The sequence below is a fragment of the Xyrauchen texanus genome, chromosome 19 (assembly GCF_025860055.1).
Source record: "Xyrauchen texanus isolate HMW12.3.18 chromosome 19, RBS_HiC_50CHRs, whole genome shotgun sequence".
NCBI classification, from domain to species: domain Eukaryota; kingdom Metazoa; phylum Chordata; class Actinopteri; order Cypriniformes; family Catostomidae; genus Xyrauchen; species Xyrauchen texanus.
In genome coordinates, this window is record NC_068294.1 from 15,592,627 (window position 1) to 15,606,372 (window position 13,746).

Sequence of the window (13,746 nt, forward strand, 5' to 3'; positions counted from 1 at the left end):
TATAAGGTTTGGGTTAGCCTATAGTCATAACGGTTTTATTTGAAAACATTAAGTATTCATTAAGCCCTCATTTAGGTAGATAGAAAAGTTTGTGTTGTAGTATGTATCTATCTTACCTCTCCTGACATATCTGGAGCCAGAGGGATCAGAGGCCATAGAGAAGAGTATATGCCAAAGAAGACTACCCACAATCCAATGCTGCCCCAGATGGCAATATGACTGAACTGTGAGCCAGAGGAGATTAGAGAAAAAAACAACATTCAGTTGAAAATAAAATGGCATCCTGCCACACACACAACACAAACCTCATCGCACACATAAAATAAACATAAATCCATCCATATCTGAGTAATATATTAAATATAATGCATTTCATTTTTTATATTTTTTAGAGCAATACACAACAATTGCATATCTGCAAAAAATAATCTGAATAAATGCTTTAATTAGAGATGAAACCATGACACCATCTTTCAATGTTCTGAACTTTTTAATGGAGAAAGAGAGGTAAATGGGTGAAGGGAATGTGGTGGTGCAGCGTGTTTCGACTGATAGAGGCACAATAAAAAGAAAGGAAATGGGAGGACAGTGAAATGGGAAAGTAAATAGAAAGATGGAAACCCTCACCATGGTCCAGGAAGATGTCTCCAACCCAGCCTTCAGACAGACTGTGATCACCACAAACTGCAAGACAGATACAGGTTCTTATCAACTGACTTTGCATATACATATAAACATTAGTCTGCAATGAACGTAGATATAATGATGCTTAACCATCAAGACAGGAATTGGCAAATAGTTTGTTTAAAGTAGAGTTTGAAATAGACAGATCAGTCAAAAAGATACGTTTTATAATTTTTTTATTTCATTGCATAAAAAATTAGCAAAAAAATACAAATCCTGACAACTGCAAGACTCCGTCCAGAAGGATCATTTCATAGTGGGACAACTGGGACAGTGTGTCAAACAATGGACAGGACACAGACACTTTGTGAGGACTTGGGTCTTTTCTAAAGGCCTAATCACACTTACTGTATAAACCATGTTGCCTAAGAGGAGATAGTCTGGTGTCTTGCCATTTCCAAAGACAGTATCTGTGAGGAGAATCAACAAGAGACCTTTTAGAGCACAGGATCACGTGCTAACACACATACATATATGAACATAAGTCTGAAGGACGGTCCTAGACTAGATTACATTTGGATGTTGAACTCAAAATTGGTTTAATGCTCATGTCTAAACAGAGAACATGTTTGCACGTATAAAAGGACATGACTGATGTCTTAAGATGTCATACTGGTTGAAGAGTATAATAGCTCTTCATATCTGTATTACTGAGAATCCATTGGCAGCATGTGAGCTGGAAAACATTTGAAAAGTCAGAAAGAAACTTTCTTAACTTCTTGGCAGGTTTCAGATTTCAAGTTCAACATAGAATCTCAGGAAGAATTTAAATAGAAAACGTTAAAAGGAATATTTCTCCCAAAAATGAAACTTCCTACCCAATTCCACGTCAAGTCATAATAATAGTAAGAGATGGTGAAATCGTAAAAATTAATACATGTTGGCTCACAGAAAAACATATGATTTTAACTCTCATAGGGGGAAATAAACAAAGCTATAAACAATGTTATTTCGATAGTTTCCCAAGTTCCCAAGAATGTTATCCCTAACCCAAACCCTAAACCTAAAATGCAGCTGTATAATAAATAAATAAATAAATAAATAAAAAGAGCGATTTTACTGTGAGAAAAGTAGTTATAATATTAATATTATATAAAAAAAATGATGTTTGCTATATAAAATAATTGCCATTGTACTAAATCCAAAACATATTCAGTTTAAATAAATTATCTGGAATATTTGAATTAAATTGACAGTGTATCTTTCATATAATAAATAAAAATCCCATAATAAAAAAAGAATTTCAGAGAGATTGAAACAGTAATAATGCCAAAAAAAAGAAAAGAAATTAAAAAGTTCAATTACACACACACACACACACACACACACACACACACACACACACACACACACACACACACACACACACACACACACACAAAAAACAGCTCCCCAAATGTTCTACCTTAGTCTGAAAACCAATGCCCAAAACTTATGATGATTTTAATAGGATAATGAGTTTAACTAACCTAATAAATTTGAGTTAAAACTACTATATTACCTAACCAAATTATGTTGGCTCAATGATAATGACATTCTGAATGAACAAAATTAAATTGCTTGTAAAAACATAATCAAATAAAATTAAGGGTAATGATTTTTTGATCATACAGGTTAAGAATGACATAAAGGTGAGTAAATTATAATTTACATTTTTGGTTGAACCATTCCCTCTCAGATATGACCTATTCTTAAATGTTTGGCAATTTTGCCATGGCAGTGTGATAAGAGCATGTGCTCTGACACATTGAGCTCTGAAGCTCAGATGGGTACCAAAAGTTCAGATCCAGCTTGTGACAATTCCTGATACTTTTTCCCTTTCCCTTTCGATTCCTGTCCTCTTTCAACTTAGAAAAAGTGGTGTAAAAAAGCCTTCTGGGCATTAAATCTGAACAAGCGTTAATCATGCTCTAATAGTCGTGTAAATAGAAGGTAATGGTGGATATAAAATTAGCTGATGGCAGCCATACAAAGAGGTAAAGACAATGAATCTGCTTAAATCATTGAGGATAAAACGACAATAGAGACAAGCTCCATTTGTCATGATACAAATACTACTGTATAGATAGTTGGCTCATTCTAACTGCTAAAGCAAACGGCTCTGATTGGGTAGTTAAGTTAGTGGGTCTTTTAAATCTGGAAGACACACAAAAGGGCACACATGGCAGCGTGGTTACATTACTCATTCTCTGACTGTAATTGAGAGTGGAGGATCCAAAACCATCAAAACTGTGGCAGAGCAAAACACAACAGACACAGCATGTGGATCTGGAAGGCATGTGTGTGTATGGTGCTGACAGGCTGTCAGTCACAGCAGTCTCCGCTACTTTGTATAAAGAGCAGGTCTAAGTCTGACTGTGTGGTCCAGCCAAAGCTGCCTCATTCTTATAGTGTGTCACACACACACACACACACACACACACACACACACACACACACACACACACACACACACACACGTTGTGTTTCCATGTTTTATGGGGACTTTCCATAGACATAATGGTTTTTATACTGTAACTTTATATTCTATCCCCTAAACCCAACCCTACCCCTAAACCTCACAGAAAACTTTCTGCATTTTTACATTTTCAAAAAACATAATTTAGTATGATTTATAAGCTGTTTTCCTCATGAGGACCGACAAAATATCCCCACAAGGTCAAAAATTTCGGGTTTTACTATCCTTATGGGGACATTTGGTCCCCACAAAGTGATAAATACACGCTCACACACTCACACACACACACACACACACACACACACACACACACACACACACACACACACACACACACACACACACACACACACACACACACACTGCTTAACACTCTCATTTGTACATGCTAACATTAAAGACATTAAATGTGGAAAAAGAGGAAGACATTATGTAAGTGGCCTCATAAGAAAGTTATAGGATGCTCCCTTGCTCCCTATTTAGTGAATTACTTAACCTCCAGTCTGCTGTCTGCCTGCACTGGTCCAAGAACAGTTCGAAATGCACCATATTTTCATCCTAACTCCATAAAAAACCTCTGAATGCAATAATGTTTTCTCAATGTGATAATGCACAGTAAATATAGGATTTCTAATGAAAATCGTATTGTACACATTAGTGTACATTGTGTTCAGCAGCATGGTGTTTCGCAATAAACCGCTCAAATAAAATAAAAATGGCATATCGGATGAAACTAGAGACTCTAATCATTTGACTCAAACCAGTTTAAATGTAAAAACGTAATTAGGTTTATTACCAGATGTAGTTTTGTTGGCACTTCTCAGAAAGACTCTGTTGATCGGCACCATGTTTTTTTTGTCGCAAGACTCTGTGTGTCAAAAGTTTAACCCTTTACTAACAGCCCAGAATCTTCTGAACTGAGATCAGTTGGTTTAAATTAACGTGGAACACTAACGGAGATGTGAGGACTGACAATCTCTTTAATTCTATGGAAAACATCAGCGTCACCATTCTTGAAAATTCCAACGAGGAAAGGAAATCATATGGGTTCAGAACAACATGAGGGTGAGTAAGTGATTACAGAATTTCCCATTTTGAGTGAATGAACCCTTTAAGGGATAGCAAATAGACAAGGCAAGTCAGTTCACAAGGTTTTGGAAGAGAGCTAGTGTGTGTATGTTTGTGAGTGTGTGTATGTTTGTGTGTGTGTGTGTATGAGAGAGTGTTCTTGAGACATTAATTGTGGCCAATGAGAAGCAATTAAGTTGAAGCAAGAGCAGGACTGTCTTTTACTCTGACACCCACTGACCTAAAAAACAAAAATAAAAGTATTGCGAGAGTGTGTATGTTTGTGCTTACCGTGCTGGAAGGCCTTGAGGGGGAACCAGAAAAGGATGACTGAGTGAAACAGGCCATTCAGACAATGGGCCCAGAAGACCTGCAGTAGAGTGGAGGAGCGGAGGAGACAAGAGAGAGAGGGAAGAGAGGCATGAGAATGACGGTGGCCACCCTAACCCTGCCACTGACCCCCAACACCGGGCCTTTGTGTGCTCTCAGAGCTAGGCTAAGTGGAAGGTTTGTCAGGCCTCCCTGCTCAATAGCCACCCCGCTGACAGACACTTTGTATATCCTGTGAGCGCAGCGAGAAAGAGAGAGAGAGAGAGCGAGAGAGAGATAGAGAGACAACTAGCTGAGAGATGTCGTAAGGAACGTTTTTCGTAAGCTTTACTTTTTTCTCAGGCATTGGTTGCCTCATCAAATTTCCCAAATCGTTCCCTTGTGAATTATGAAAACCCCCCAAATCTTTCATGGAAACTTTTAGTACATAACAGACAAGTTAAAAAAATTAAGATGTATTAATCTGTCGCTACAGAGCATAGTAAATTGGGAGCACAGGTACAGCATATAGTCTTTGAGTGTCTGCGTCTGTATACATGGGCGTTTGGATGTGCCATTTAAATAAATATCCTCCTCCAAAACCACCTTGTTTTGAATTTACATTATGCATGGACTTGGACAAGCAAAACACTAATGGCGAGGTAGCATGAAACAGCCGTGAAATAAAATCAGTCCAGTCCAGTTTTACAATCCCCGTTTTTTCCAGCGCTGCTCTTTTCACCTCTACAGAGGCTCAGACCATCCACTGGCCACAGACAATTCCCAAATTTATAATTAAAATAGTATAATAATATTATACTAATATATATATATATATATATATATATATATATATATATATATAAATAACCCTGGGTGAGCTGGTAATTGAACTGGGGACCTTCTTGCAGTGAGGCGACAGTGCTACCCACTGAGCCTCTTTTTGGTTTATTCGAAACTGAATTGAAAATGGTTAAATGAGACACCTGATATTACATTTCTGTCATAATGTACTTTACCTCATGTTGCTCAAAATCTGTATGATTTCTCCTCACACAAAGCATAAAAAAATCTTCAAAAGACTTGGAATACAGCACATTTAATATGTCCTTTTTTGAAGCTTGACAGTAATTGGTCAACGTCTGCTTGCATTGTGTGGAAAATAGCTGCATGAACATTATTTAAAATATAGCCTTTTGTGTTTCACAGAAATAGAATACTCATAGGGGTTTGGAGGGAAAGTAGATGACAGAAGTTTCATTTGAGTAAACTAAACAACTAAAATAAGTTGCCAGTAAGGGAGAACGTCATTGGTAATAAAACGGTCATGGGTGACACATCAGAAGGATAAAAAACTAAATTTAACGCAATCTATATAACCTAATTGAAAGCATAGCGATAAACAGTAAAAAAAAAAAAAAAAAAACATTTACTACAAAAATAAAATGTACAATGCCGCAATGGGAACACATTGAAACAATGTGAATCATTATGTTTGCACCAGTTCAATAAAACAAATAATCCAAACAGTCTGATTCAAAACGAATCACCTACCCAAAACTAGTGCCTGTTAGAACAGTGTAATTCTGACCTTTGCCCACACAAAATAGTTTATGTAAAAGATTCTCTAATCTTAATCGTGGCCATGAAATCTTTTGAGGGGTATGGTAGAAAGATCCATGAGAGGAGAGAAAAGAAAATGAGAAAAAAGAGAAAAACCCTGAAATTTTCTTGTTCTGTGTTGTTTCACAGAGGCCCTGTGTGACCTCTCGCCTTTTTGACCCAACCCCTCTCACCTCTGCTATCGGCAAAGCAAAACAGAGCACGGGGCTACGGCCTTCAGAAAACAGGCTCATCCTACACCCACCATAAACTACAGGCCTTGGTGGTGGGCACGCTCTGGCCATACCCCTCTGTTTTTTAATGTTTGATTAATAATCTGCTATAAATGAAATGCAATAAAATATCTCCAATTCAATTATCATTAAACTTTTCCTAAAGTCTAATTGGGAGTTTGACAATTATTTCAATGGGCATTAAATCTCTGAAACTCATCCTCCACAATATGAATCAGTTGGCAGACTGTTGCTAACCACTTTGCGTCAGGGTGTCAATGTCAGTGTCAATCACTGCTTTGAACACCACATGAAAAGCGCTTGCAGACAAAAATTTCTCATTCTACGTTTTGATGAGAGTTAAGACGGGACGTGCTTCTGTGGTAATAAAAATGTGCCTACTTAGGTTAAAAAATACTTGATTTCTGTCACAAGTTCCATCTAGGCAAATGTTAAGAGCCCCATCATTTGATCACTGACACTGAATCACTGCACTGTGTGTGTTTATGGCATGTGAATCAGTGTAATGACTCCAGGTGGACACATTACAAAAGGTTCTGCTCTTCCACCCAGAGTTTATGCTGGTTTATACTCTATTAATGGTAAATGTGTTAAATGTCATTAAGAAAAAAAAGAACAGGTTAAAGTTTTAAAATGAATCGCATGCGTTAACGCATTAATTTTGACAGGTCTAAAATATTTACATTACAGTAAAAATAATAATCATAATTATTCTGCCAAATACTATAATTAATTTCCATAATTGTAGGCTGATTCTGGCAACATTGCAACTTGCCATATTAATATAAAAGCCAGTCAATATGCAGTCAAATGTGTGTGTATATCAGCTATTTTACAACTGCTGTGAACATGGCTCAGCATATCAGCATTTCAGGTCGTAGCCACTTGTTTCATAATTTTAGGTCTAACCTAGTTTGTCTCCCACTGTCTAGTGCAACTTCCTGTCATCTGCCACAACCACACACACACACACACACACACACACACACACATGCATGCACGCATGCACACACAGAGTCGAACAATGAATTCTAATGAAATCAATAAATGTTCATAATCATTTGTCACAGGGAGGCTTGTATGTATCCAAGCAGGTTACTAAGAATGTAGGTGTGAATGGCCATCTGTCCTGCCTGAACTATAGGCCTGTAGTTTGTGTGACAGCTTACTTGAATAAACTAGCATGAAAGGATATAGTTTATTTTGGGTCAACTATTTTCAGACTCTTTAATAAACCTGCTTCAATGATGTTGGGCTACAAATAAAGCCAGAAAGAAACAGAAAGAGACAGAGAATGAAAGAGATAGAGAGAGGGAGGGAGGGATGCAGACTGCTGTGTGTTGAATGTGAATGTGCTTTGGCGTTATTAGGGCGACTTAAGTGTCAAGACTGTGTAATTAATAGTGAAAGGTTGCACAGTGTGTGACGCCCTAAATATTTCACACAACTAGTGCATTCTCTCTCTCTCTCTCTCTCTCTCTCTCTCTCTCTCTCTCTCTCTCTCTCTCTCTCTCTCTCCTTAATTCACAAAGTTAAGAAAGAGATTAAGGGAAGCAGCATATTAACAGTCGGACTAAACATCAAATACCAAAAGAAAAACGGTTTAAAAGAGTGGTGATTGACCATACAAAACTAAGCACCAAGATGCTAGGGGGTTGTGTCTGGCTACCAAGGGTGTTGCTATACAGTTACTATGGTGTTTTGAGTGGTTTTTAGTGAGGGTGATCTGGGTGGTTGCATACTGGCCAAGTCAAAAGAGCCCACTGCCCAAGTACTATAGCCATCTTTACACATCTAATGTGCATTTAGTTATATTTACAGATTACTTGATGCTGCTCAGAGCAGGCATAAATGCATTTACACAGCAATTATAATTGCATAATGTTTTTTTATGAGATTACAGTTTTAAATACAAAATTATGTATATGCAAATATGAAAAGAATGAAAATATGGAAATAGGAAGTTATACTTTTACATTTAAACATTAAATTACTGAATCAAACTGAATACAGTTTTAGGAGTTAGATTAAGTCCTGTAAAAATAGCTCAATCATCAACTGCATGCTACCACATTTATGATGTAGTTAGAAAAAAGAACACAGTCTTCTATAATAGACAATTATAAGAGCGTATTTCTATTTTAATAACCCTTTGCAAACTTTTAAACTACATTATGTTACTGGGTATTTAATTATATTAATCTACTTCATACTCTTTTGCATTTTATGCAAGCATAGAACAATTAAAATAAGAATTACAGTGTTTGTGTTACAAATGACCAGTAAATCTGTCTCTCTGCTGACCCCAGGGGTTGTGTTGTCTGTAATGAGTGTCAGTATGGTGGTAAATGGGTCTCCACGCCTGTGAAGCGGGGCAGTGAGGTGACACTAGCAGACAGACACGCTGGGGCTGCAGACGAGACAGCTTTATTAACACACAGAGAGAGGCAAAACCAACAGTCACACAGACACCCGAAGAGAATGGAAATGTGCACTATATACACTATTAATGTATACAAGATATGTACACAAAGAATGCCCATAATGACACAAAAAGCATTAAAAATGTTTTTTTTAAAAAACATTACAATGCCTAAAAAAAGGTTTACAATGAAAATATTTCTGGGCAATACTTAAATGTAAAAACATATTGCATTATGCAATGCTTTATAGATCATTAGTAAATGTACTATTACATAGAAATGTAATTAAATATTTGATTCATATATTTTCATAAACCTTCTGATTTAAATGTATGTGAACTACTGATCTATTAAGCAATATCAAATGTTTGTTTATCACTTAAAGGAATAGATCAACCAAAAATGAAAATTCTCTCATCATTTACTCACCCTCATGCCATCTCAGATGTGTCTGACTTTATTTCTTCTGCAGAACACAAATTAAGATTTTTAGAAGAATATCTCAGCTCTTTTGGTCCATACAATGAAAGTGAATGGTGACCAGAACTTTGAAGCTCCAAAAATCACAAAAAGGCAGCATAAAAGTGATCCATGAGACCAGTTAAATGCAGAACTATATTGCTCCTCTTCAGGAGCAATATAACAATTGTGGGAGAGAACAGATTAATATTGAAGTCCTTTTTTACCACTGACCCTTTTCACTTTTAAAATGTAACAGAATGTGAAAGCGAAAGTGGAGATTTACTGTAAAAAAAAGTTCTCTCACTCACACTTATCATATCGCTTCTGAAGATACTGATTATTGATTGAGTCTTATGGATTACTTTTATGCTGCATTTATGTGATTTTTGGACCTTCAAATTTATAGTCACCATTCACTTACATTGTATGAACCTACAGAGCTGAGATATTCTTCAAATAATCTTCTTTGGGATGTCATGAGTGTGAGTAAATGATGAGAATTAAAATTTTTGGGTGAACTACCCCTTTAAATGAAGGTTGTTATAAACTGATGTCAATGTCTGAATTTTAAACTAAGCCATATAAAATCAAGGAAACTTGAAATTAGTTTGACTTAACAATTCTAAAAGACTGAATTATGAACAAGTGTCAATTTATCAAATGCTATGAACACAGATTCACACACATTCTACCTTTTAATAGTTTATTACCTACTAAAGAGGGAGATGAACCCTCAAAAGACATCTCAGATGAGCAAATTGCCAGAGAGAGAGAGAGACAGTTTTAACAGATGGCTAAACCATCAAGGTCCTGCTTTTGACCAGAGTTTTTTACACAAGCCAGTAAAGAGTGCCGAGTGTGACCTGAATACTCATTCAAAATGATCATCGATAGATCATCAATGTAATTTCGAAAATCGCAATTATTTATATGTGTATGTATTTAGAAGAGTGTATTTCTCGTTTGAGAGTGTTTACCTTGGTGTTGAAGCCCATTGCATTCTGTGAGGTTTTGTAGAGTTCGGGGTATTTCAGCATGTTCTCCTTCCTGCAGGAACGCTCAAAGATGCCCAGAGTCAGAGGAGGCAAAGCAGTGAAGATCTAATGAATACAAAAAATACAATAAATAAATAAATAAAAAGGGAAATTTAAAAAAGTTGCAAATTTATGGTTGTTGGTGCAAATTTTGATAATGGTGCAGAAACATTAAAATGTCTTACTCATTTGACATAACCTTTGTTTGTTTCTAAGTTTAAATTAAATTCATTGTGAACTCATGTAGACATACACTCACCTAAAGGATTATTAGGAACACCTGCTCAATTTCTCATTAATGCAATTATCTAATCAACCAATCACATGGCAGTTGCTTCAATGCATTTAGGGGTGTGGTCCTGGTCAAGACAATCTCCTGAACTCCAAACTGAATGTCAGAATGGGAAAGAAAGGTGATTTAAGCAATTTTGAGCGTGGCATGGTTGTTGGTGCCAGACGGGCCGGTCTGAGTATTTCACAATCTGCTCAGTTACTGGGATTTTCATGCACAACCATTTCTAGGATTTACAAAGAATGGTGTGAAAAGGGAAAAACATCCAGTATGCGGCAGTCCTGTGGGCTGAAAATGCCTTGTTGATGCTAGAGGTCAGAGGAGAATGGGCCGACTGATTCAAGCTGATAGAAGAGCAACTTTGCCTGAAATAACCACTCGCTACAACCGAGGTATGCAGCAAAGCATTTGTGAAGCCACAACACGCACAACCTTGAGGCGGATGGGCTACAACAGCAGAAGACCCCACCGGGTACCACTCATCTCCACTACAAATAGGAAAAAGAGGCTACAATTTGAAAGAGCTCACCAAAATTGGACAGTTGAAGACTGGAAAAATGTTGCCTGGTCTGATGAGTCTCGATTTCTGTTGAGACATTCAGATGGTAGAGTCAGAATTTGGCGTAAACAGAATGAGAACATGGATCCATCATGCCTTGTTACCACTGTGCAGGCTGGTGGTGGTGGTGTAATGGTGTGGGGGATGTTTTCTTGGCACATTTTAGGCCCCTTAGTGCCAATTGGGCATCGCTTAAATGCCACGGCCTACCTGAGCATTGTTTCTGACCATGTCCATCCCTTTATGGCCACCATGTACCCATCCTCTGATGGCTACTTCCAGCAGGATAATGCACCATGTCACAAAGCTCAAATCATTTCAAATTGGTTTCTTGAACATGACAATGAGTTCACTGTACTAAAATGGCCCCCACAGTCACCAGATCTCAACCCAATAGAGCATCTTTGGGATGTGGTGGAACGGGAGCTTCATGCCCTGGATGTGCATCCCACAAATCTCCATCAACTGCAAGATGCTGTCCTATCAATATGGGCCAACATTTCTAAAGAATGCTTTCAGCACCTTGTTGAATCAATGCCACGTAGAATTAAGGCAGTTCTGAAGGCGAAAGGGGGTCAAACACAGTATTAGTATGGTGTTCCTAATAATCCTTTAGGTGAGTGTATGAAACCCACTGTAAATCTAAACAAACAACCACATAAATCAAACATAAATACAACTGCAGTCTGAATGTGCTCTATGATATTTCCCCTCCTATACACAGTCTGAGCTCCAGACAACTTTTCCCTTGGCGTTTTCCCCCCTTTTGCATGCATGGTGCAGCCCATTGAGCTTGTAACTTTGGCATTTATCTTATTTGCATTCTCTCAGTCCATGTGCAAAAACTATTTCAAACTAACATCTGCCACTGTGCCTGCAGCCTGTTTGCAGATCTCCTGGATGCTTTCAGTTTTGCGCTACGGCAGCTGTTGAAAGCGAGACGGTTGGTATTATAGTCCAGAGAGGGTTGCGAGGTCAGCCGTGAGTGTCTCTCATTGGCCCAGCTTGAGCTGGCTGGCTGTGGTTGATGGGCTAGTGTACATGCTTCGCTGGGTCTCATTCTCTGAGCAACGCGGTCCTCTATTCAAGGGTGGATTCGGCCTGTTGCATCCAGCAGACCCCCTCCGAAGCCGTGGAATTCATCTTTGCTCAGATAAAGAGAGAATGCGGCAGGCCAAGTTGTTACTGGCCTCAAAATGCCACTAATCCATTACACAGGGCCGATGGGTAGCCGTGTTCAAATGTAGTTTTTGTTCAGCTGTAAAGAGTAATTTCTCAGGACAATTGGTGAATTGGGTGGTTTACCTGTTTTGTGTGCTGCGTACAGAGATATACAGTGGCCCCAAAATTTATTTAGGCAATAAAGCCGCACTTAAAAATTAGGATGTCTTTGCATTAAATAAGATAAATTCAATCTAAAAGGCATTTCTTTTAAAGATAAAACAAATGCAGATTTTTAGGTTGTAAATGATCAAATGGGATGTACAGTTATTAAAAAGAATTTGGACACTTTCTGATTGTCAAATGTTAGTGGAACATGGTCATAGTTAATGTGTTAATAATGAGGGTATATATATAAACTACATCTGAAGTAGGGATGCACCATTACCACTTTTTCTCTTCCGATCCGATTTGATTCAGTTATCGGAAATCTCAGTATTGGCCGATACCGATCCGATACCAGTGTTGTTTTTTTGCATAATCAGTTTAGAATATCTTTACATTATTGTGTGAATCTAATTGGATGTGCTCTTTAATATGTAAAGAAACACAAACCTCAAACTACACATTATTTTAATATAAATGTAAGAAACACGTAATTATTAACTAATATACTGGATAATGAAGCAGCAAAATTAACAGTAATTCCAGTATAAGTCACCAGTAGAAAAGAAGCCGTTTTTTGTTTTGCCAAATTTTTTCAATTGGACTTTAAAGGATTCAGATCTCTTTTTTTTTTTTTTTTTTGTTGTAAGACATCAGTCCACTTTTCATTCACACAGCTATTTTTTGGAACCCATTGAACTTAAATATTATTATAATTTGCATACAAATGATGATAATAATAATAATAATAAATCTCAATCGTGCACCTTTAACTTTTAAACCCTCACGCTTTTATTTTGACATTCTGAACTCTCCAGGAAGTCCTGTATGTGTCTGTTTGTAGGCAAGTTCACAGTAGTTTAATTCACTTCTGGTAAAATGCACCTCCGGTGCCGTTCTAAATGCATATTATACGTGAACCCAACTATTGAGCTTCTACATCTGAGATTTTGTTTGTGAGTTGCGCTCAAATACTGCGCACCACATGCAGGCTAAATATAGGAGCGAGTGTGTGTGTGTGTGTGTGTGTGTAAACAGAGCCGTGCCATTCAATAATGCGCTGGAGCTGCGCGTGCATATTATATATTTACTTATTAAACACAGCCGTTTGTGAATCACGGAGCTATTGCACGTCTTCAAGTTTGAATAAAATGCACGAGTCATATGAACTACTTTAATGTTTTTTTTTTATGTCATTTTTTGAGCTTGACAGTAACGAACATGACTAACACACTGTATCGGATTTGGATCAGGCTCAACAGACCGACACCCGAT

The 13,746-nt window shown here is 37.5% G+C and overlaps 1 protein-coding gene across 2 annotated transcripts in view; it reads right to left on the reverse strand.

Annotated features, from left to right (window-relative positions):
* Window positions 1-13,746, reverse strand: part of LOC127660235 (phospholipid-transporting ATPase IA) — a 199,093-nt gene that overhangs the window by 26,523 nt on the left and 158,824 nt on the right. For both annotated transcript variants that reach the window (XM_052150366.1, XM_052150365.1), the window contains 5 exons: window positions 10,238-10,360; window positions 4,502-4,580; window positions 1,033-1,094; window positions 628-684; window positions 117-224 (listed from right to left, as the gene is read on the reverse strand). In XM_052150366.1, the coding sequence (XP_052006326.1) occupies window positions 117-224; window positions 628-684; window positions 1,033-1,094; window positions 4,502-4,580; window positions 10,238-10,360 (429 nt within the window). The remainder of the gene's footprint in view (window positions 1-116; window positions 225-627; window positions 685-1,032; window positions 1,095-4,501; window positions 4,581-10,237; window positions 10,361-13,746) is intronic.